Source organism: Cavia porcellus, unplaced genomic scaffold, assembly GCF_034190915.1.
Source record: "Cavia porcellus strain 051 isolate PalLab524CR breed Dunkin Hartley unplaced genomic scaffold, mCavPor4.1 scaffold_9, whole genome shotgun sequence".
Classification (NCBI taxonomy): Eukaryota; Metazoa; Chordata; class Mammalia; order Rodentia; family Caviidae; genus Cavia; species Cavia porcellus.
In genome coordinates, this window is record NW_026947492.1 from 11,693,711 (window position 1) to 11,718,392 (window position 24,682).

Below are 24,682 nucleotides of genomic sequence, written 5' to 3' on the forward strand. Positions count from 1 at the left end.
ACCCCAATATCCACATCCTTCCCATGCTTTCAAATCATCTCAGATGCCATCTTTTCCAGGAAGCCTTTGTCGATGAGCCTGAGCCGAGGAATGGTTTCCTGTTTAACACCAAATGTCATTCCTACTAGCCCAGTCTCTATCCCACTGGGGGCTGCTTTGTTGGGAAGCAGAAACTTGCGCCATAACTAGTACCTCTGACTGCCCTAGGAGTTAGGCTGCCACCCATCCCTGGGGTTCCTCTGGCCTTGTACTGCTTTTGAGACATGGCCTTGCCCTTGAGCATGCACAGTGTATGCTTTCTGGTTATGTGGATGGGCCAAGCCTTAGTTTCTCTACCCTTCACCTCTCCATGTGCAGCACGAGTATGTTGGGCTAGGATGGTCACTTTAAGAACAAGTAATGCAAGACACAAAATTCTCATGTCTGCCTGGACTTCTCTCAGCCTACATCTCTCTGGAGAACTCCTCCATATCCTCCCAGACCCAGGTTAATGTCATCTCAGATCCTCTCAAACAAAATTATCAGGCCCTGTCCTGTGCTACGACATTGCTTTACACATGGTTTTGGTATAGCCAGTAGCCAGCACATATTGGCTGTTGTGGAATCCGGCAACCCGGGATCTCTGAATTCTCTGAGAAGGGATTATTAGAGCACAGTGCTTGGCTCAGGGTGATCAAAAAAAATGTGATCTAAATGAAAGGATCTGTGAGTGAATAAATGAACCCCTCAGTTCATTCATCCCTCTAATGATCTGCAGCCAGGAGCAGGTAGGTAGGGAGTTCGAAGAGGTCTCCATGGTTTCCAGAGAGGAGATGCCAGGTACCCAAGCTCCAGGCCCAAGGGTCAGCATAGGGCAAATGCAGGTGGGCACATCCCACGGGAACCTTAGCTACTCAGGCAGGGGCTGCTTCCAGGCCATCCAGCTTTGGGGCCTCTGCTTTACTGAGTGGAGGTGCCAGAACTAGGACAATGGCTGGGGTTAGCAGCAGGAGAGCCTTTATGAAGTGGTGAAAGTTTGTCCAAAATCTGGAAGTGTGGTCTCAGATGCCTGGTGTCCTCAGTCTGGGGTGTCTGCAAGGGGCGCCTGGTATCTGGGCATTGAGGCTTGGGGGAGGGACTGGGCCTGGCTTTTCCAAAGGAAGCTCTGCCTGTAGAGGCCGTGCCGGAGACTAATTGGCTCACCCTTCTTCCGGGCAGCCGCAGAAAGTCTTGGCTAATTTGCCGGAATGCTCTAGTTAAATGCCAATTAGGACATTCTGTCCACCGCTCTCTTCCAATATATTAATAATGTAATTAAGCATTTATTGCCTGCACAAATTAAAAATTAACTTAAATGGACAGGCTGGAAAAGTGAGGAAGTGACCGCTTAAACAACCAATTTGCATCTCATTCGAATATCAACATTTAAACAGCCCTGTCCAGGGTGCTGGGTTTGGCCTTCCAGTGAGGGGTTTAGCCAGCTGCCAACAGCTGCTGGTTCTCCTCCGTGCGCGATTCTGTCTGTCCGTGGTGCCCCACTCCTAGGTGTGGAAGGACATGGCCTTGCCCACAAAAGGCAGGAGGGCTTTCCGCTTAGCAGCTATCTTTCTACTGAGCCTCCTCCCTCTTCCAGGGGCCTGTGGTGTGGATTTCAGTGAAAGGAGACGCTAGCGGGGCTGGAGGGCTGGATGGAGGAGCCCTGAAGGCCCTGTCTTTCCCATCCCTAGGATTGATTTGTCCTGCATTCCAGGCCAGGAGATGGGAAGCAGATGGTGCTGGTGTGGGGAGGAGGAGGTGGCCAGCCCCATGGAGAGAAATGGGGGGTGGGGGTAGCAACTGGGTTTGGGGGAGCTGGGTCGCATAGCATCTTCAGAGTAGATGAAAGGACACAGCTCCCTGGGGATCTGTCTCACACAGCAGGTGTGACGCTGCTGGTTTTCTTCTCCAGAGGGCCAAAGGAGGGGACTTGGCAGGGAGGAGGACAGCAGGGAGTGGAGACAGGAGGGGTGAGGCAGGTGAGTGGAGCTCAGGGGCTCTGGGGACAGCCAGTGTGGCACCAGGAAGCACTGCTTCTCCTTAAAGGTTTCTCAGGCCCCCTCTGCAAGGTCCCCACTGTGCTGGCAGACACCGTCCCTCCCCAGGCCAAGCTCCTCCCTCCAAGGTCTTCCTCCTGTGTGGGAGTCAGTTCCACCAAGGCCTAGGTGCCTTCTCCTTGGGGACCCTGTCACAGGATACGGGTTGTGAGCATGGGGCGGGGGTCCCCTTTTCTCCCCCACTCTCTTGCCATGCCACCTTCTCTAACTTTACCTCTATCCCTGCCCTGCTGCAGTGACACAAGGCAAATAGGTTTGTGTTAAACACTTTATTTATAAAAAAGTACATTTTTCTTCCTCAGTACATTTTTCAATCCATCTTTTATTTTATACAAGTAAAAGGAGGTGATCCAAACACCCCTTAGGTCAGAACCAGGAGAATTCTGGGCTGTCCCCAGGACCAAAGACGAAAACGGTGACGAAGAACTGAAGCAAAGGAAGCGAGTCACACTCAGAGGTGAGGGTGGCAGCTTCTCCTGGATTTTGTTTCCATTTGTACAAAAAAAAAGGAAAGCCATTTTTCCTGACCAAGCCCATTCCTCATAGCAGGGTCAGAAGAGCAGCAGCAATGGTGAGAGCAGCATGGCCTGGAGCCTGGCCTCCTGGGCATCTCTCCTGCCCCTTGGCAGGACAGGGTTGCTGTTGGCAGTTAGGTCTTTGCCTGGATCCCTAGGGGCCTGGGAGCACCCGCTCTTCCTAGGAGAGGAACGCCAGAGTCTGCAGGGCTCCGTCGGCTTCCTGCATCCACCTGACATGAGTCCCAATTCTTCTGCCTTGAGGATGGCAGAAAAGTTCTTGGAAGGTGACTGGGGCACCCGGGGAGCTGGTGGAGGGGGCACGTGCTCAGGACCAGGGCCCCCGTGGGTCTCTTTCAGGCCTGAGCACGGGGAAACCACTGCTTGTCCGTAAAAGCTTCCAGTGGGATATACCAGTTCCTCTGCCATGTCTGCCTGTCTGTGCTGAGCGCCCATCTGGGCATGAGTGTGCACACATGCACACACACACCAGTGCTTGGATCTGTGAGGGGCGTGTGTGCACACTGTGTGCATGTGTGCTGGGCCTGAGTTGGCTGCATTTGCAGCCTTGTGTTCAGATTCTGTGCTGCTGCTTTTCAGATCCTCTGGTAAAAGGGGGCTTGGGTGGTTGCTGCACATTAGAACAATACCAAAATCTGCAAGGGGACACGGGTATAGGGGGAGACTGCAAGGACAGGGAGAGCAACAAGAGGCGAGATGACACCTGGGGAGGCCTTGGCATGATGAATACCAAGTTTATTTTATTTTCAGCAAAGCGGCTCAGCTCATGCTGGGGGCACGAAGGAGAAGAATATGTCCTCATCTCCCAGCTGGGCTGGGCCTCCCTTTGCTAACTATGTCTCTCGCCCAGCATCAGTGCCCAATGTCCCACAAATGTGGGACCCAGAAAGCCCCATCCCTCCAGCCACGGGCTGAGCCCTGCCTCACGCCCACTCTCCACCCGGGGAGAAGCTGCACGGTGTGGATGCTGTGGCTGGGCTCCTGACCACGCTGCGTGGACCCCACGATTTGTGCTTTGCTTTGCCGAAAGGCGCGGAGGTGGGGACTAAGTGTTTTGGCTGGGTCCATAGCCTCCTCGGTCTGTCACAAAATGAGGAACAGTGGGTGGCAGTGCAGGGGAGACGCAGGAGGACATGTTCTTTCTGTCTTGGGATTCCACAGAGACAGAAAATACCTCTATCAGGCAGACCCCTTGGCTTGCTTCCCACCTGGGAGCAAAAGAACCAAGCAAAGAGGCCAGACTGGCACGAGGAGGAGGGATGGGACAGTACTGTAACATGGGAAAGGTCCCCTGCCCTAGGGGACACTAATACTGTGGGAGAAGCAGCCCAGCTCCTCCACTTCCCTCTGTCCTGTGGCTAACACCATCCTAGAATTTTCTCACCAACTCCACCTCATCTGGGGCCCCCAGTGCTGAGAGGGGAGCGCCGCCCCAGGGCTGGCATGGCTTCAGACTTCTGCTACGTGGCTACTGGGCGGCCTGGGCTGGGGTCAGGGCAGTGAGGGTTGGTGAAAGTGGCCCAGCTGCTGGGCCCATGCCAGGGCAGAGATGGAGCTCTGGCTGGGGTTCAATAGCAGCACCAGGGAGGGGGTAGGTGGGGGCTGGGGCTCCCTTAGGAAGCCTATGGCAGGATGGGTCAGTGCCCGTGGGGCACAGAGTAGTCTGCCTCCCTCCCCCCAACACTCGCCATCCTACAGAGCGTGACACCTGGGCTGAGGGAGCCGAGATCCCAAGAGGCTGGCCAAAGGGCTCTTGGAGCCCACCCTTGTTATCCCAGGGTCCTTCCCAAGGGTATGTCTTCTGGAGGGCCAGGGGCCCTGGGGGGCAGATGGAGGAACTGAGGCACTTGGAGCTGGGAGATGGAGAGGGCTGGGAGGGGCCTTCCTCCACCGTATCTGTGGAAGGCCCTGTCCTGGATGACCGAGAGGAACCCAGAGGCCCGCTCAAGCAGGGACTCTACTCGTACCCCAGAGCAGGTGCCAGGTGTGGAGTGAGGAGCAGTGGGCTCCCCTGCTCCACCACTGCCCTCGCATTTTTTGTGAGGCCCTTGGCTTCTAAGCTGGCCTTCATGTGCCAGGTGCTTGCTGTGTCCCTGTCTCTACCAGAGCTTCTCCCACGCAGAATCCCTTCCCCACATAAATACTTCTTTTCGCCACTGACTCCTGGAGGTACTTCTGGGATCCCAGCCCTGACTTTCCAAGAGAATCAAGTGTTGCTAGCACTTGACCAAAGAGGGAGAAATCTGAGAAACTTCCACGCTGTAAGGACAGGTCAGGCCTGCCTGAAACCCTAGAGTAGTGGCATCAAGGAGACTCCATCCTACTGTCCCTGGAAGTTTCCACAGGCTGCTCCCATCCTTAGGTGGGAAGGGGGACAGAGGTGGAACAGAGAGGGACAGGCCTTGGGCAGAGTCCAGCCTGGTCAGGGTGTGTGATCTCTGGAGGAGAGCAGGTGTCAGCCGAAAGGCGTGTGTGCCTGTACATGTGTACACGCGTGGGCAGAGGCATAGGGGAAGTGTGGGCAGTCCACCTGGGGTCCTCCCCTATGTGGGCAGCAGACTGGGGAAAGGGGAGGGAGGCACCAGGGCTGGGTCAGTTGACTCTGTAAACCAATGAGGAGAAAAATCCAAAACCACCTTCGCCAGGAAAGCACACTGCCCAGGCTCCAGGTGGGGACCTCAACAGAATCACTCACAAACCAGTCTCCCCTGGGTGCCCTGGAGAAGTCACCTCACCCCCTACCTCTCAGTTGCACCAGCTGTCTAGACTGAGGCCCCAACCCCAGCTGCTTCAGCTTATAGTGGGGGTGCTGGGTTCCCTCTCCTTGGGAAGAGGAGCAGCATTGGGTGGCGGGAGTGGGAGGCTCTTCTCGGAGCCCCTTAGCGCTCCACCCCCAACAAAGGGAACACAAACAAATTCCAGTGTTGGGGGGCCGGGGAGGGCTGGCTCCCCAAACCCTGGAGGGACGCCCCAGGTACACAAGACAAGAACAGGGCTCCCTACACAGAGGGCAGCGGGTGGGGTCAGTGGAGAAAGGTACAGCGACACCAAAGCCACAGTGGAACACAACACCATAGGGCAGGGCCGGGCAGGGAGGAAATAAAAACAGTCAAATCGGGGCTGCCCTGTGCTCGCCTGGCTTCCGGGGGTTCAGGGCTGGCTTTGGGCAGGGGGTGAGTCTCTGTCCAGCTTCTGGAGGAGCCGGCAGTGGGGCAGGAAGGGGTCGTGCGGGTAGGGGCAGGGAGATGTGGGCACAGACAGAGGCCCCAGAGTGGGGCTACACGTACCACTCCTTCTTAGAAATGAAAGACCCGTCGTTCTGAGAAACCATGTTCTCAGCCAAGTCCAGCTGCTCGGGGTCGTACTGGTAGCCCAGAGTCCGGTCTCCGTAGCCGTCCTGACGGGCCTCGGCCTCATCCACTGTGAAGTAGGGCGGCCGCTTGGCGTCCTCATCGTATTTGGGGTGGGGGGCGCCCACCTTGCGGTCCCCCCCACCGTCTTCCTCCTCCTCCTCCTCATAGCTGCTCCCGCCCAGCGGGCCGGCCTTCTTCTCGTCGTCCGAGTCATCGGGGTACTGCAGGTTCTGCGCCATGGGCGGGTGGTGCTGAGGGATGCCAGCCTTGCTGTAGCCGTTGCCGTACACGTGCTTCTTGGTGCTGTAGTCGCCCTTGAAGGTGTGCCGGCGCCGGCGCAGGGCCACCACGATGGCGCCTACCACGATCAGGACCAGCAGGACGCTCCCCGCCACGCCCCCAATGATGGCCGTGGGCACCGGCCCAGCGCGCCGCCCGTGTTCGGGAGGAGACGGGGTGTAGGGGAACTCTGGGTAAGGAAAAGAGAGGAGGGGACAGTGTCAGCGTCTGCTCCTTGGGCATCAGCAGGGGCGAGGGGGGAGGGAGGGAGGCAGGGGAGGAAAGGCTGGGCTAGGAAATCCACACCCCTCCCCTCCCAGAGCACAAGCTGCTGCAGAGTTGGTAGCTGGACTCAGACAGGCAAGAGGAGAGGCAGAAGAGGCCACTGGGTCTTCCATCCTGACCATTCTTGGAGGTGGCGCCCCACCCGCCAGCCCTAACACTAGCTCTTGGTGTGGAGGGGCCCCCTGCACCCTAGCATAGGTGGGGATCTCCTAGGTGTCATTCACTGTCACCACCCGGAGGTAGGAATGCTGTTCATTTCTGTTCAGCACACCAGGGGAAACGGTTTCAGGAGGTAACTTGCCCACGGCCGCCCAGCTGATGATACAGGGATACTGGTACCCCTGTACCAGTTACCAATATCCTTCCTGCCCCACACAAAGCTGAGCCACAACATTTTCCTCTTGATTACAGGGACTCAGAGCCTGGAGCAGACCAGGTGTTCTGCATCTGGCCCCAGGGCACAGGGAAAATGAGTTCCCAAACTCTGGCTGGTACATGTCCTGTGAGTGCCAAGCAGCCAACAGAGTGCCAGGAACCAGGGCTGTCTGTGGCTCTTATCTGTGGTCAGGTCCCGTGGGGCCTGGCAGAGTACAGGGCCAGACAGAAATGGGAACAGAGGCGCATGTGTGTGCAGCGAAGATCGGTACACAGGAGCAAGCACGTGCACACACCCTGGTGTGACCATGTGTGTATTTGGGACACTGGAGATGGGGAGGAGTAAAGGGGAAAAGAAGAGAACAGAAGGGGGCAGAAAGGGAGAATGGTCTGCCGGCTTCTGAGCCAGGCCACGGTATTGTTCTGCTCTGTGCCATGGAGCCCAGCATCTTGCAGGGCTTGGAAAGATGCATGAAGTCAGGTCAGGCCAGAGGCCAGAGGTCCCAGGGTGAGGCGGTTCCCAGCACCACCACAGGGTGGCACCCGAGACCATGGCAGGCCCAGGGCAGGCCAGGAGGCTGACGGGGCGGCTCTCCTCCTCTCTGCAGGCTACAGTGAAGGGTCGGTCCAGGCTTAGGGTGCAGTCCTTGGGAGTCTGCTGCAGCCGGCTCATTCCTGATTCAGCATCACTCACGGCATCGGAATGGAGAGCCCCCTCCCCTGGGTGGGGTGGCTGGAGCCTGACTTTGGTGCTGCCCCGAGGGTGGAGATTCTGGGAAGGGGAAAGGCCTTCTTGCTCAGGGAAACATGGGGCCCAGAGAAGGGGAGGTTATTTGCCCCAGGTCACGTGGCTGAGCTGGGGCCACTCAGATACTGCTGTGCCTAGAGCTGATGGAAGGACTGGGTTCCTCACTTGTCACCACTGTCCTCAGGGCAGCTCAGTGAGGAGCTGCACATGAATAGTTTACTGCATGTCTGTCCCGACTGCCTATCTCTGGGACAGTTTCCTGGAATCTCGGGCTCCTTTTAGCATACCAGGTCCATCTGTTTACTGCCCTTAAAATATCCCGGCACTGATCTTGAGATGGCTGTCAGCTCCACAGGAAGTGTCCTGGGGCAGCAGAGACGAACTTTATGTCATGCATACTTTCAACCTGCTGGCTCCTTTTTCAGTTCTCACCAGATCGAGGTGGTCTCTGTCTCCCTGCCCTCATCTCTCTACTCCTCCATGCAATTAGCAAACACATCCTCAGTCTCCCGAGCTACAGGATGTCAGAAATCCAACCTCGCTAGAGAACCAGAAGACATGCTTAGAGCATGAGGGTATCAGGGGAACTTAGGGGAAGGCTTAGGGGTGTAAGGAGCAAGGACGCTGTGCTATGAGGTTGGAAAAGGCATCTTCTGAAGGACAGTGCCGTCTTAGGAGACCAAGAGAAGGAGCGAGGCCTCCAGCTGCCTGTTGTTTCTGAAATGTGCCAGTCTGGGGACGCCTTGGTCCTTGGCTCCCCTCTTCGACTGCGTTGCTGGGCCTTTTCTCTGCTCCCACCGTCTCACCAGAGCCTCTGTCCACGGCCCTTTGGCCTTTGCCTTGTTTTCTTTCCCAGTGACAGATCTGGTCTTGGTTTCATGGTTTTTACCTTTGTTCTTCCGGCTCTCCCAAATCATTTCAGGGGCATAGGTTTCACCCAACTCCAGAACTTTTATCTTTCTAGGCCTCTGAGGACAGGATTTCCCAAACTATGGCCCAGGGAACCTCAAACCATTGTCTCAGAGGTTCAGAAAAAATGCTAGGGTCAAACACCATCAGTACCACTGGCTTATACATCAGAGCCTTTCTTATTCTCACGTGCATTGAACTGTAAGAGGGACATACAGGATGGAGTGTTCCCTAACTTCCTGGCATGGGAAGGACTCACTTATTAGGGGTACACACTTGACAAACTGCCCCTGGGGACATCCTTACTTGGAATCTTTAAGACCAACTCAAACTCATGTTTTCCAGCATAGTTGTCTTCGCTGCCTAGCACAACCCCCCTGGTCCTCTGTCTGTTCTTTCTGCTCAGAATCTCATTCATCGTTGACTCTTCCTTCTTCATCATCTGGGTCAAAATCTGCCTTCAAATCTTGCTGATTCTTCCCATCCTCATTCCATTCCAGGTTTTCCTGTTGTACGACCTGGGTCTCCCACCTTCACCTGAGCCCCTGCTCCCTTAAATTGCTTCTTCCATGGACACCAGGTTAATTTTCACTTTATGAATGTGAGCACTCCCTTCCAAGACCAGCAATAAATCTCCTACTACTGCCATTGAGTCAGCCCTTCAAGATTTCATCATGCAATTTCATTCTGGGATTGACTGGCTTGGCTTCCTTGCCATTTGAACAACTGTCCTACAGGGCTCATGTGCAGAAGTCTTGGTTTCCAGCTTGTAGCACTGTTGCAAGGTGGCAGGGGCTTCAGAAGTGCTGCCTAGTGGCGGGCACTTAGGTTATTGGGATTTTGTTCTTGAGGGACATATTGAGACCCTGGTCTCTTGTCTCTTTTTGCTTCTTGGCTGCCGGGTGAGTAACTTGCCCTGCCACACACTCTTCATGCTATACTGCCTTGCCTGAGGCCCCAAAACAGTAGGCTAACTGACCATGGACTAGAACTTCTGGAAACTAAACTTTGGCTCTTTTTAAGTCATCTCAGGTAGTTTGTTACAGTAACTGAAAGCCAACTATCACACCATCCTTGCCTACAGGAGGGTTCCTTCCTGCAAGTCTTCCCCTGCCACTCCCTGCCTACTGTGATCCCAGGGTCGCTTCTTCACCCAGCTTTTATTCTCTGGCTTCTACTTTACTTTTTGTCTAATGGGTCTGCACCTCTCATGCTGCTTTGAACAACTGCTAATCCCGTTTCATTAATCACAAATTAATCTATGGATTATAAATAGATGCAAACTAGGATTGAACCACCATTGGCTCTGCTTATTTTGCCAATTTCCAAATAACTCAAGTTGTTCTCTTTTGCTAGAACAAGGTACAGGTTTGCCGGATGTGACACCCTCCTGGTCCGGTATTGACCATTTTTGTACATTAGTTGTGTACAGCATCAAGGTCCTCAGAAGTATTTTTATGTTTTCTTTGATAGGCCCAATGAAAAATAAAGCTTCCATATTTTACGTGACTAGATCGAATTGTTCGACCCAAGTAATTACAAGATGGTGGAGTTTACTATATTTTCTGTCTCATGACAATGGTTGGTGTCTCAAAACTAGTTTGTAAATTATAATTCAAAGTGCATTGAGAATCCAAACACTTCTTATGGTCCCCATTAGGACCACTCTGATCAAGACACCATTGTCTCTTGCATGGGTAATTTATTACAATAGCTACCTAACTGCCATTCTGATCCCACCTTCTCCCTCTGCAGACTTTCAGGGTAGCCAGAACCATCCTAGTAAGGTGTAAGCTACATCAGATCACTTCTTTGCCCAGAGGTCTTCGCCCAAATCGTCAGAGGTTAGCGTGCTAGAATTCTCTCTGTGATCTGTGCTCCACCCCAATTTCCTGTTTTATTTCAGGCTCACCCCATTCCCAGCACTTTCCATGCACAGGGCTTTTGCATCGGCTGCCCTCACCCTGGAGAGCTCTTCTGCAGGGACCTCCCAGTTTATAACATCATCTGCCTGGCTCAAATTTCACTTTCTCATGAGATCTTTCGGGAATAATTCTATCTAAAATTGTAACATATGAACCTCATCCAGCCTGTAACATTTATCATCTCCTTACTTGATTCTTTTATTTTTTCTACTTTCAGAATTATTACAAAGCTTCACAAGCTTGGGGACTTGGGTAAGTTTTGCTTACCGAGGTAACCCAAGTGCTAGATTGCCTGGCATGTAGCTGAGGTTCAAGACATATTTGTTGAATGAGTGAATTCTCTCATGGCAAGGTTATGTTTAGAGATGAGCCTGGCTCTAGGCAAAGCAAGTATTCAGGAGACACTCAAACCAGGGACGGCACCCACTGGGGACCTCACTTCACTGGAGTGTGGCATGGGAGGACAGGAGGGTATCTGAGGCTAGATTATACTGCCTTTTTTTCCCCTTTAGGCCCTGGGCTTAACTCTCCCCCCACCCCATATTCTACAGAAGTTCATTCTTCCCTGGGAAATCTTTTGGGACCCAAAGGGAGTCCCCTAGTTATTTTGGTTATTTAAGGGCCAGCTCTGCAGAGGCCGAAGAGTGGCTAAGATGACTCCCAGGGCTGCAGAGTTCAAAGTGAAGGTGCCAGGTGAAGAGCAGGCGTGGGGCCCCAATTCATGTGCAGGCAGAAGGAGCTGTTTGGTGTGGAGCAGAGCATCCTTCCCCTCCCCCTCTGCCCCTCCAGCTGTCACATTCAGCCAGTAGCTCCTGTCTCTGTGCCAGGAGCAGAGCCGCAAGGGCCGCAGCTGGGAGGAGAGAGGAGAGCCAGCACTGGGGTCATTTGTGCTCGCTGGCAGGGACTCAGCCAGCCTCCCTCGCATCCTCTTACAAAGGAGAAGCTGGGCTCTGCAGCCTCCCCTCTGGGATCCCAGGCTGGCCAGGACCACAGGGCATGGGGCTTTGCATTCATTTGGGCCCCTGATTCCCTGGCAGAGGTAGGGGGGCGAGTTTGAAAGGGTTTGGGTGGATTTGAAGTACAATGAAGTTAGGGTCTAAAATGTGGCTCTAGGGCAAGATGTGGGGGTGCAAGCCTGTAATCTCAGTTAACTGAAAGGCTGAGACAGGAGGATTGTAAGTTTAAGGTCAACCCAAGCAACTTAGCAAGATCTAGTCTCTGAAAAATTAAAAAGTGTGGGAATATAGCTAGTGTGAAGCTATGAGTTCAATCCCTGGTATTGGGGTGGGGAGCGGACCCAAACCAAAAAACAGCTTCTGGATCTTGGACCTGGAGGAGGTGTGGAGTCAAGAAAATTTTTGGGCTTGCTTCCAAAGCCAGTGCCTGATGCTTCCTCAGGCAGGAAATGTTCCCGCATCAGAATAGGCTGAGAGGCTATGAGAACTACATCTCCCAGCATGCACAGCTGGCCACAGTGAGAGGGGCAGCGTGAGGTCACACGCTGGGAAGCCCTGCAGCTGCAACAGCTGTGCATTGTGTCAGGCCATCAGACAGGGCTTCGGCAAGCTGAGGGGGACCGGATCCTCTGAGAGGCACGGATGCAGCTGCATTCTCAGACTGCTGGACCATGTGCTGTTTGCCAGCTTGAAGAAGGGGACATTTGCTTATGGCATGAACATGGCTCCTGTTTGCACACTCAGCACGTGCATCGTGGCTGGCCTGCTCACACCGGCTCACATCTGCACACTCACAGAGGCACATATTTGTACCCATGCCTAGGCAGAGAGACCCTGGCCTTGGAGGCCTGCCTGGACCAGAAGGCCCCTGACCTGGTACTGCAGCCCCACGGGATGAGCCCAGACTTCATTGAATGTGAGAGTTGGGGCAGACACCATGCACCCTGGTGGCTTCCCTGCCCTGTACGGGGTGGTGGTGGTGGCAAGAGGCCCAGCTACACTCCCAATAGCTGTAGAGGTAGATGCTGCCCACTTGGTCTCTTTTGACTAGTCAAGGCCATATCTTGGACCTCTCCTCACCTTAGGGTCACCCCAGGAGGAGGAAAGGAGGGGTGCTCTTTTGGTGGCCTGAGGTGTGATACTGGGCTAACTCCATCAACTGTTCCTCAGTACAAGGGCCTCTGAATTGGGCTTTGTGTAAACAAACCCGGTTGCCTTGGGTTTATCTGCCTTCTCCCATCCTCACAGCCAGAGCCCAGCGTATTGTTTTGACTAGAGTTATTCTCTGTGACACCCCTAAATGGTGTCCCTGGGCCATTACACTGTCTCCCTGTGAGCCCCTCAGTGCGCATCACCCCGTCCACTCACTGCAGCCATTTGCCTTCCTTGCACCCCTGTCGTGGACGCCCTGACGTCCTCTCTCTAGCCTGGTGCACAAGCACTCGCACACACGTGACTCTGTATGCACCCCGCATGGCCAGCTTCCTGCCTCAGCCCAGCTTTTCTTCATTCTCCTCTCCAGATGTGCCCAGGGCAAAGCTATTACCTGAACGGATGGCCAGAATGAAAAATTAAATTTCCATTTATCCTTCTCACTCATGCATTCCCTCCAGGCCAGTGGGGCTTGGAGCATAGGGCAGGATGGTGCCCTCCTGCAAGGCTGCCTACTCCCGCCCACCAAGTGGAGGTCAGTGGTTGTTGTGGGTTTCTGGGGGTGAGGTCATCTGCTCCTTGCAAATTGTGAGAGCAAAATAAACAGTCCTGGGCTCCTGGTTGAGTCCTGTGAGGGGGCTGGTGAAGAGCGCAGGGACCTATCCCCAATGCAGGGAGCACGATGCTTCCCTGGCTCCTGCCTAGCAGGCTGTCAGCAGCAGAGTCATGTTACATTCCTCTTCCAGATGCAGTCCTGGGTGGCCCTGGCCCATCTGCCCTCTAGTGCAATGACCTCCGCAGGCCTGATCACAGGCCTGACTGCTGATGCCACAGCAGGAACCGGAAGGCTGGACAGCAGTCTTGCAGTGGGCTCTCCCTTTCCCTACCCTCCTCCCCACTTCCTTCCCGGGGAGAAGCGCTGCACTCACGGGCTCCTGCTTATCCCTGGGCTTTGGGAGAAGGCAGCTTGGGACTCTCCCGCTCGCCCTTCCTGTGGGCCTGGGAACACTACTTAGCTCAGTGGCTCGGCCGCTCATGCTGGGGAGTAGGGTCAGTGGGAGGACACTGTTGTTGGGTTCCTGGCTTCCTCACGATTTCCCAATCAGTAGCTTCCCCAGAGATCTGGGGTGGTAGAGGGGGATGTGGTGGCAGCGTTGGCAGTCCCTCAGGAGGGGAATGTGTCACATGCAGAGAGTACTGAGGGTCATAAGAAGCCTGAAGAAGTAGCGAGATTATCTCCACATTGCAGATTAGACAGCGGAGGCTCAGAGAAGTGAAAACCCTGCTCAGGGGCACACGGTCACTCCTGAGTACTCGTCACAATCCCTAGGACAATTTCTCATGGAGTGGCCCTGCTCTTCCTTGTTCCCCCCACGGCCCCGGATCTGTCTGAATGTGTCTCTGCTTCAGAAAGCACAAATGTGGCCCTGTCTTCTACTTGCTAACCTGAGGGAGTCCCCAGACCCAGGCTAGGAGAGACATCTCATTTTTTCCCAGGCTCCAACCCTGGTACTTCTATTTCTGATAAGAAATAGAAGAAGATAGCAGGTGACATCACCTTCTTGTTCCGAGGTGAGAGATGACAGAAGAGCCCTGCGGATGGCTAGGTGCACCCCTTGGGCAACTTTGGCTGATCATTTTGCAGCTGTGCCTTGAATGCCACTACAGAAGAGGCACAGAGGCTCAGAGACATCAAATCCTGTGTCTGGATCCCAGGAACTGCACCCAGTTTCCGGTACGCCTTCGGCACCTTCTAAGGTGTTATGTCCTGCCCACTGTGGCAGCAGAATGATGTCCCTTCCTGTTCTAGGGCCTTTTTCTGTCACTTTCTCACCCTGCAAGTAGCTCAGGTATGATGCTGAAGACACTCACTCCCTTTTGTGGAGTTTGATGGCAATCTACTCCTCTATTGACTTGTTTTGATGCTTCCATTAGCAGCAATGATAATGACAGGGGTCACATCATAATCACAGAGCACTGGCCATTTAGTGACAGACTGATCCGTGCCAGGTTATGTGACCTACATTGTGGGTCATTCTGACAGCAGCCTTTCTTTCAAGGCAAGTCACAGTATCCCTGTTTTACAGATGAGGTTTGTTCCGGATCTTATGCCCTGTGAAAGCTCCCTCAGGATCTCCCTACCCTTCTTCCCTTTTTCCCCAAGAAGCAAAGCAGCTGGCCCCCCTCATCTGGGTCGATAAAGAGAAAGATCAGGGAAACAGCAGTTCGGGTGCTGGACACACAATCCCACAATCCCATGACTCTGAACTGCATTCAGACCCGCTGCTTGAGGTGAGTCTTGCCCTGTGGCCCATACAGGTTTCCTAAGTTTCCCCTGAAGACTGCCCTTGCCATGCCAACGTCCAGCAGTGATTCTGCGGGCAGATGCATGGGCAGGCTTCTCCCATACAACAGCACTGCTGCCAACAGCATTTCCTCCTTTTTTTTTTTTTTTGCCCCTCTTTAATTTGGGGATAACTCTGATTGTCCCATAAAACCTTAAGTAAAGCCAAGAGAACAGAGTAGCAAGACCAGTGGTCAGAGAACCAGGGAAAACCAGAGAAGCAGGAAAAGAAGCCATAAACTTCCTGTATTAACACAACTCAAACATGGAGGACGTAGGTGGTGGAGGAACCTGAGGGTGGGGGTGGCCAGGGTGGATGCAGCTTCCTACCTGTGATGTTGACTTCCACCTGGCCTGAGCGGGTGCCAATGGGGTTGGTGGCCTCACACACATAGGTCCCTGCCAGGCTGTAGGTGATAGGCCCCCTGAAGAAGAGGGTTCTGTTCTGGGGCTCCACGCCCTTGGGGAGAGAACCATTCAGCCTGTGGGAATTGGGAGATATGGTGCAAGGTTATGATTTTCCACCCCAAGAGCTGGCCTTGTGTCCCCCATCTGTCTCCAAGCCCATCAGCCTTTCAGCTAAGTGGATGCAGAAGGATTTTCCTTGGAAGGAAGAAAAAATAACAGCAATAATAATCTCCTGTGTAGGCAATTGTATATTAACTCAGTATTTCATATTTGATCACCCTAAAAGTATGTGGGCACCAGCCCACAGGTGAAATCTGAGGTTCAAGGTCATGGCAATACAGCTGAGTAGTAGAATGGGCCATCTGACCAGATCTCTCTCTGGACCCGGGGTCAAGTACACTTTCTAGGAGTGTCCTTTCTACTGTGCATGGTCCTTGGTCTCCAGGCATATGGCAACAGTAGAGATATCTGGGTCCTGTCCCCAGATCTCCTGAGGCAGAGCTACTTGGGCGAGAATCTACACATGTGTATTCTAAGAAGATAGTCTGATGGGAGACAGGAATGGCTGTGTTTTTCCAATCCTGTCTTCTTTCTGGGTATGCCACAGGGCTTGCACACATGAGGAGCCCCCTTGGAGTTCATCAAGGACAGAGGCCCTTCTTCCTTCCTCTTGATCCCTAATACCACAAAGCTGCTGTTCAGCTAACCCAGCAGCCTTTCTGTGTACAAGCTGGTTCTGCCTGTTATATCTCCAGAAGAACTCCAGATGCAGGTAGGGCATCCAGAGTTCTCTACTTCTAGAAAAAGGCTAGAGACTGTCTCTGGGCTGCTGTCTACTGGCCACCCACGTTAGCCTTCCTGGCTTCCCCCATGCTCCTATCTCTGTGGGTTCTATCCAGCTCTTTCTTTCTGGAAAAAAGCTTGGCTCAGGCCATTAGCACGGGCTGGAGGGGGACATGACTGTCTGAGAGCTAGGCAGGCCCAATGCTGAAACCAAGAAGAGGGCGATGGGCCTATGGATAGTCCACGAGCATGGACATTCTGGGCTGACTGCTGCCTGCCCTACCCTGAGAACCTGGGGGTGCTGGAGAGAAGGAACAGGAACGAAGAATGATCTGGGGTACCCTAGAATGCCAGCTTCCCTGGGGACATCTTGATAAAAATAAATACTGGGGCTGGGGTGGGAGTGACTCAGTTTGAATCACCAAAGGAAAAGGAAAAAATTCTTTATTAGTGAGATGAAGGGAAGCAGACCATGGACAAGCCCTCTCTAGAAGACTATTTTGTCCAGCTGACCCTGGGATCCGAATACAGAGGTATATGTCTATGAATGCACACAAGGGTGTTTGTGGGTCCCCACTTCTCACTGAGAAACCTGAGTGCAGACCCTAGTGTCTTCACAGCCTAAGGCTCCTGGAGGTGGGGTGTTTGGGTGGCCCATGCTCCAGTGAGTCGGCACATTCCAGCATGGGCTGGCACACTCCTGGGCAGCTAGCCAGCCCAGCAGCACTTACGTAGTCCAGTGGTACTCGGTGGCTGGAGGGTTCGCGTCTGCTTTGCATGTGAGCTTCACATCCATCCGCTGCAGGTACCAGTTGCCATCAAAGCCCTCGATGGTCACCTCGGGCTCATCTGTGGGGCAAGGAATGATGCTTGAACAAGGTGAGAGTAGGACAGCCAGATGGAGGGCAAGGAAGCCCCAGACGAGGAAGGGACAGGAGGAGCAGTGACATGGGAGCAGTTGGAAGAGGAGCAGGATGGTGGCATTTCAACCCTCGGAGCAGAAATGCAACGGGAACAGGAAGAAGAAGACAAAGAGCAGAGGGAAGGGATGGGGGACACACAGGGACACCTCAGGAAGATGCACAGAGGAGGCAGGAGGAGAGGAGGAGGGAGAGGTTACGAGTTGCACTGGGAAGCTGACACCCCTGGCGCCAGCCCTGGCTCACACTGCACGTTGAGGGTGAGGCTGTCCTTGAAGCGGTCCATGTGGTAGTTGACAATGCAGGCAAGGGACTGCTGGTGGGCTTCCCGGCTGGGCACCAGACGGTAACGGCTGATGACTGTCACTGTGCCATTGGGGTTCCGGATCTCCTGGTACTCAGCTTCACCTTTTAACCTCGTTTCCCAGGACACCACACTGGGAGGCTTCCCGTTGGCTGACGTGCAGGTGGCCACCAGGACCTTGTCATCCTGTCCCTTCTTGGCCTGAAGCACAGCCTGGGTACCTTCTATCCAATTGGTGGGTTTGGCTGTGGGGAACCAGAGAGCACCATGGGATCAGCCCTATTGCTTTGTTAAGCTGCACAAGCAGCTGTCAGGCCAGTTGGGCCACCCCGTCTCTTAGTGACACTTCCTCAAAGCCCTTCCTAGAACTTCTCATGGGAAGATCTTCCTGTCTTTAATGTTCTCTCCTTGCTCTAACTATCTGTAGCCCCTTCGGGCAAATAACTCAGGCCTTCTTGGAGTCTGGAATGTCACGCCAAGCAGTTCCCTCCTGTCCTTACCATGATGTCTATGTCTGATGCTCTATCTGCTTCCAGGCCACTTCCAAGTGTCCCATTGTGGGGGCACCAGCCTGAATGCTGAGCGTCTACTCAGTGGAATAAAGGCCCTGTACCCAAATCCCAGTGACTTGCAAGGTAGCTTAGCTGGAAGGGACTGGCAGTGCCAAGCCTGGAGCTACAGAAGCACGGTGACCCAAGGAGGTTGTCCGAGGCCAGGGAGGAACACACCAAGGATCGCCAGGCCCCAGGCCCCAGGCCTCTGGACAGAAGGGAGGGAGTGGCCAGGCCAGCTTACCCATCACAGTGAGATTGAGCTGGCTCTCCCGGTTGCCTGTAGGGAAGGTAGCAAACTCGCAGATGTAAACGCCCTCATCTTCCAGCTCCAGGCGGGAGAGGCGGATGGTGCCATCAGTGAAGGATGGCCGCAGGAACTGCACGCGCTCGCGGTAGGGAGCCAGCACGGAGACGCCCATGGCCGGGTTGTAGATGGCCACGTTCTGCTTGGAGCCGTTGGTGGACTTCTGCCATGTGACCTGTGTGATCTTCACACTGGGCACTGGGTTGGCAAAGCTGCAGTGTAGCACCACGTCTGTGCCGATGAAGCCGTACATGGAGTCGTTCACCTGTACCACCTGTGTGCGGGCACCTGGGCGGGGGGACGACAGGAGTGGTCAGTACAGGCGAGCCTTCTGCACCTCCCACCGCGCTCCCTGTGCTCTTGTCTGGTTTTGGTTTTTCAGATCAGTCATTCATTTTTAAATGTTTTAATTACAAAGCTGGTAATTACTTGTTATAGAAACGCTTTGGGCTATATTGAAAAATATCGAGAAGGAAATGACATCTCATCTTCAGAAATATCACTAATAATTTCATAGGACCCATCTTCTTTGGCCTTTTCTCTGTGTCTATATGTATATCCATATAAACATCGGTATTTCTACCAAAATCAGAATCAGACCATAGAGATTGCTCCCTATGCTGCTCTGTGCCTGCTGATGTGCTGCCAGTGTGCTCTATTAGTAAATGTATGTGAACTCTCTCATTTTTGATGAGAGCTGAGTGCCCTGCTTTCCAAGTGGAGCCGCAGCCAGGCCCTACAGGCTGCTTTACCTTCCTGGGCCTTGGTTCCCTCATCTGTTAGACGGGGTGGGCAATCCAGTCCTTTCTAGTTCATAGGGTTGCTAGGAGAACCAAGTGGTACAATGCATACGCGTGTACATCAGGGAACAGGAGGCAAGTGTGAGGACCCGTGGTGGCCGTCATTATGGCTGTCACTGTGCTCTCCTCCTTCACGACTGGCTTCATGTTCCCCAGGATGCTCTGGCTCACAGCCTTCCACCCAGACACAGGACTCAGGCGCTGCCCACGGCCGGGTCTCTGCTGACTCCTGTTGCCTTTCAATCAAGTCTAAATGCCTTCACTCGGCCTTTGGCATCTCCACCACCCAGCTTTTGTCTACATAGCTCCATGAACAGAGTATTCCAAACAAGTAGCCTAGACCTGTCCTTGAAACATGGCATGATTCCATGTGCCCTTCTCTTTCCTCCTATTTACTCAAGCACTGTTTGCTGAGTGACCATATGCCAGCATCTATTATCAGCTCTTGGTCATATCGGTGAGCAGTTCATTCTGGCCCCAAAGGAGCAGAGACTGCCCACGCAATATTTCTGAACTCCGACCCATGTACCTTCCTCCACCGAGAAGGCCTGTCCCCTTCACCCAGGGAAAACCTGCTGAGGTTGCCTCCTCTGGGGAACTCCCCTGACCCACCCAGCAGGAGGTAACTGGCCACCTGGGGTACAGCTTTCTGCCTTGGAATTGACTATCTGCACATCTGACTTCTCCACCTGACTGTGAACTCCTCCAGGGCAGCGTCTGTCTTTTCCATCTTGTATCTCCAGTGCCCAGCCCAGCACCTGGCGTACGGTCGATACTGGGAGATATTTCTCACCAGACAAACTCCAGCAGAAGCCAAGAGAGGACAGATGTACAGGAAGGAGGGAGTGACTGGTGGCATGGGATAAAGGGATAAATCCCCCTGCCCCATACCCATTGCTTTATCCCATCTGGAATGTCTCCTGTTTGTGTTTACTTACCCTGGAACCTGGCTTAGCCCCTGTAATGTGGGGTAGCCGTCCCCAGCCCTAGGCTCTGCCCCCTTCCAGCGTGCTGCTATCCATGAGCTGTGACCTTGACCCATATTTGTGTGCTGCATGTCCTTTACTCAGTCAGTTTATTAAGTGGCATCAATGCCAGGGCCTGTGCTGAGCCAGAACCGGGAGAAAACCCCTAAGGACGCCTGGCCAGCAATGGGAAGTTGCACTACTGGTCACTTCCTCTGGCTACATAATAGAGAGGCAGGGGCAGGGTGGGTTCCTCTGAGGGCTCCAAAGCAAAGGTCATGATATACCCTCCCCACTCCAGAGGGTACAATTGACTGTGGAATCTCTGGCGCTCGGCACACAGTAGGTGCTTAAGAAATGTTTGCTGAAGCAATGTCTGTGGCCATGCAAGCCAGGCCCCTGCCGCACTGAGAGATTCCCTGATAGTCATATACACACAGCCCATCAGGCCCATGGTGTGTCCCCATTTCACCACTCTGGCTGTCCCCTGGGCCAGTCTGTGGGTGCTTCAGAGCCAGCACCGGATACCTCTCAGGCAGAGATGCTGTGGTCAGGCAGGAGGGGTGGGAGAAGCCGCACCTAATCAGGAGTATGTGGGACCTCGGCTAGGCATGATCCTGTTCAGTCTTTCTCCTCCTCACGGGAGCAGCAGCCTGGACTCCCCAGTCTCAGGGCTGCCTCCTGGTCTTAACCTTCTGATGGCAGCAGCCGAGCTTGTCTCCTGCCCCAGAAGCAGCCCTACGATGAGGTCAGTGGGCCGCACAGCCCAGCGTGCTTGCTGATGGCTGGCTGGCAGGCAGCTGAGCCCTCCATCCTCCCCGCAGGGTAAGTCTCCACTGCCTGAGCCTGCTGGAGGCTGCTCATCGACTGAGATAACACAGGCATAATTGGGAAACTTGCACCACACAAAGCCAGGAACTGGAAAAGCCAGTTGAAAGGGCTTGGGCCATGGGTGAAAGTTGGAGGAAGGCGGGTGAGCATGGGGAGCCATCTTGGGATTGATGTCAGGCATGGTGGCCTGAAGGGGCACACGGGCACCAAGCAACCTGACCCCATCTGCTCTTAGTCCCCCATGGGTGTGGGGACAGGTAGAGTATGGGGCCTGGCACACAGGCTAACATTCACTTGCTACCTTTAAAGCAGTGACCTCACCCTTCAGGGCCAGGTCAGTGCCAGAGAGGAGATGGTTGATGGCACCAGGGCAGGGGGTAGGGAGGGCACTGGACAAGAGTGGCCCTTTCCCAACCCCGAGGCTTGTTGACTGCTTTTCTTCCCACTGCGGCTCACCCAGTAACATCCCCAGGGTGATGTTCCTGGTGTCCCCTCATGTGGGTACCCCTGGACCCTTCTGACCCTGTGTTGGGCAAGGTGGGGTGGGACAGGCGGGACCCCAAGGAACAGGCGCACTCACTTTTGCTCTCTGCCTCTGATACAGCTCACCGTGTGCAAGGCCTGGGGCTCTTGGAACATTGCAGCAGTGTGTGTGTGGGGGGGTGGTGGTGGTGAGGGGGTGGGGTGGGGTGTCCCAGAGTCCTGGAATTGGCAGGGGCTGGGCCAAGTTGGAAACTTCCTTTACCAGCTCTCCTCTGCCTCACTCCAGGATCTGTGCCTGAGACCCAAGCTTCTAGCAGGGGTTTCCTGTCTTGGTCCAAGGATACAGGTTGGAGGTGATGTCCCTGGTTCTTATACTGAACAGAGTGGGAGGCCTTCTGAGGGGAGCAGCATTCACCCCTGAAGAGGGAGCGTGGGGGGCTGGTTGTGGCAGGAATCCTGGGCCTCATCTGGAAGGCCCGGGAGGAGGCTCAGGAGAGAGGGAAGCCTGCCCAGGGAGGTGGCAGGAAGGAGCCTCACACGCTTATCTGTCTAAACTGTACCAGTGTCTCAGCTCTGACAGTCAGGAAACTGGTGCTGGTGGCTTCCCCACTCTGAAGGGGCACAGTGGGACTGTGACGAGCTGGCGGCGTGGGTCGGTGTCACCTTTGCATCTCTCGGCTGTCTAACTGAGGGTCAGTGACTTAACTCATCTGGGGCTCCATTTGGTCTGAGCATCAGCGTAATGGGGTTTCTAACAAATAAATACTTGCCTATAAAAATGCTGCATGCTTAAATTAAGGAGTCCAAGGGAAACTGAGGAAACATCACTTAGCACAAGTTACATGCTCAATAAAGGTTGTTATCATCACCGTCACCATCACCATCACTGTCGCCAATTATCTTTCATCCATGAAGCTGCAGACTTCTCTTTGTGTAACCAACAAATATTTACTGAGCACCCACGCCACCCTGCATGCTGTATTGGGGCTACGAAGTCCCCCTCTTCTGGGACACGCTTGTGGTTCTCATCCCTTGCTCCTCAACAAATGCTTCTACTTCTATGTCAGCCGCCTAAACAAGCACCTATAACCCTTTGTTTGCTGTTTCCTGGCACATGTGTGCAGGCCAGGTCCCGACACCTAACAGAACACACGCCTCATGGGAGAAGGCTGGAGCAGATTTGGTTTGGGGCTGCACTGCCTGTGTCACCTGATGCTCAGAGCCCAGGACTTAGAGAATCCTGTTGCTGATCTCTGGTTCCTCAAGCATTATGGGCTGCTCTACAGAAAGCACTCTGCTTCCCTCCCTTCCTGGGAATGTGGGGACTGGGTCCACTGGCATGGGAGCACATTGGAGCCAATGGGCCACACAAGCCGTCACTTACCAAGTCCAGAGGGGTTGAACTATTTGCCTTTTTTCCTGGTCTAGCACTGCCTATATTCTCCTGACCACCCGAGTCTAGGGTCTGGGATACAGACTCCTGGGGCTTGTGCTCAGGTGCCTCAGTTTCCCCAGGAAAGCTCAGCTTGGGCAGCTTGGGTGATCTGGCTTTTCAAAAGTGCTGAGCCAGGGAGGCAGGCATTGGGCCCCCCTCCCCCCTATCGTCACAGACCTGCAAAAGCCCCAGCTCAGCAACAAAACACAAAGGCTCCTCAGTTGTGGCAGACAAACCTGCTCCCCAAGGCCCTGCCCTGCCTGCCACAGCGCTAATCTGTAGGCAGGTGCCACAGGTTCCCACACACTGGGGTGTGGCATGGCTGCTCCCTTCAACCTGTTCTGAGAAGTTTTCTTTCCTGCCTTTTATACCTTAGGCCCCCTTTTCCCAACCATGTAGGCTGGAGCTGGGCCCAGGTGGGCGAGGAGACAGAGGCGTCCTCTCTGCTTCCCTCGGCTGTGGGAAAGGAGCTGAGTGATCCAGGAGCACCTGTATTTTCTGGCATAGACCTCCCTCATTCTCTGTCCTGGCCATGCCAACCCTTCCAGATACTTCCTTCCTGAGACTTACCTGGTACCCCAAATTGGGTGGGCAGAAGTAGCAGGCCTGTCTTGGATCAAAGGGGCAGCCTGTTAAAGAGTGCAGAGCTCTGTGTGCATACACATGGGGCCACTGGTCTGCCCAGCGAAGACCTCTAAGGACCCAACATCCTCTGGGATTCGTCTCTAGGGCTTTCCAGGGATGTTCCCTCCCTCCACTCCAGGAACTGGCAGAAGGGAACAGGACTTCCGGTGAGAAACCAGCTAAGTGCAAGTGGGAATGACTCACTCATGGGGGGGAGGGCCCCCCTGAAACCCTGCTGAGTCAGCACAGTGAATAAGGGTATGGCCCCTTCCTCCCAGCACAGCCCCAACTCCCAGGACAGCCCCACTCCTCACTGTCCAAAGCCCAGGCCAGCTTCACCTGGAAGAGTCTGGCGAGTGACATGGTGAGATCAGGAGGGAACCCCTCTTCAGGGTCCTCTCCTTTCAGACTTTGCCAGTCTGTGTCACTTGGACCAAATTGTTCTGCCAGCAAGAATTTGCAAGGGCAGGGCTTTTGCTGGAGCCCTTTGAACCTGTCCTGTCTCATTTCTAACCCCCAGGCTCAGTTCCCCATTAGTCCTGCAGCGCCTTGAATATCCAGGCTGTATGGCCTGACTCTAAATTTCCCTCACACCCAGGGCCAGGCCAGAGGGACCCAGCTCGGAGGGCTCAGTGAGCAGACAGAAGCAGCAGCTGCCCCATTCTGGTCCCCGTCTGGTCCCAGCGGCTATCCAGCCCTTGCTGGGGCGGGCCCAGCAAGAGGGCCCAGGGCTGGTCTGGACTCCAGTCTGGCCTGGGCCCTGGGCTCTGGGCTGTTAGCCAGCATCTCTGTTCCTCTGCCTCCTACAGTGCAATGACTTTGGCTGCTGGGATGGCTCCAGGTGTCCTGGGGCCCCTGAGCCCCATTCACAGCCGCCCTGCCAGCAGTGGTGATAACATCCCATGATCCCACAGTCAGGGGCTAATTGCTACTGTCCAAGCCCAGGCGTCTCTGCCCTGCTCTGGGGTCACAGAAACTGCCGATGTTTTCCTCTTGGCTGATGTTCCCCCCAACTCCCCACACAGATCTGGCTAATGATGGGCTGTGGGGCTGGCGCCCGGAGCCTTGGGCGGGGAAGCACAGTGCGTGGGAGATGAGGGGGTGCGGCAGCCTGGGAAAAGCCCCGAGAAGGAGCCGGGGCCCGGGATCTTGCAGACAGGACCAGCCAGCCCTGGGCCCACAGTGGCGGCAGCCATAGTGGGGGTGCTCTGGTAAATCCCACCTCTTTCAACCTAGCAGGGCAGGTTGGGGAGGCAGGGACGAATCAAGGAGCATGGGGTTGAGGATACCTGCCTTATGCCCCTGCAGGCTTGAGTACTGCTGTCGCCCCAGCCTCA

The 24,682-nt window shown here is 54.5% G+C and overlaps 1 protein-coding gene across 3 annotated transcripts in view; it reads right to left on the minus strand.

The window, feature by feature from the left end:
- Positions 1-24,682, minus strand: part of Nectin1 (nectin cell adhesion molecule 1) — a 108,373-nt gene that overhangs the window by 45,328 nt on the left and 38,363 nt on the right. For 2 of the 3 annotated variants that reach the window (XM_063255928.1, XM_063255930.1), the window contains exons 2-6: positions 18,145-18,495; positions 17,292-17,594; positions 16,857-16,974; positions 15,265-15,416; positions 2,327-6,430 (exon numbers count right to left, since the gene is read on the minus strand). In XM_063255928.1, coding sequence (XP_063111998.1) covers positions 5,886-6,430; positions 15,265-15,416; positions 16,857-16,974; positions 17,292-17,594; positions 18,145-18,495 — 1,469 coding nt within the window. In that variant the 3' untranslated portion in view covers positions 2,327-5,885. Of the gene's footprint in view, positions 1-2,326; positions 6,431-15,264; positions 15,417-16,856; positions 16,975-17,291; positions 17,595-18,144; positions 18,496-24,682 lie in introns of those variants that run through there. The other variant, XM_063255929.1, reaches the window with a different exon arrangement.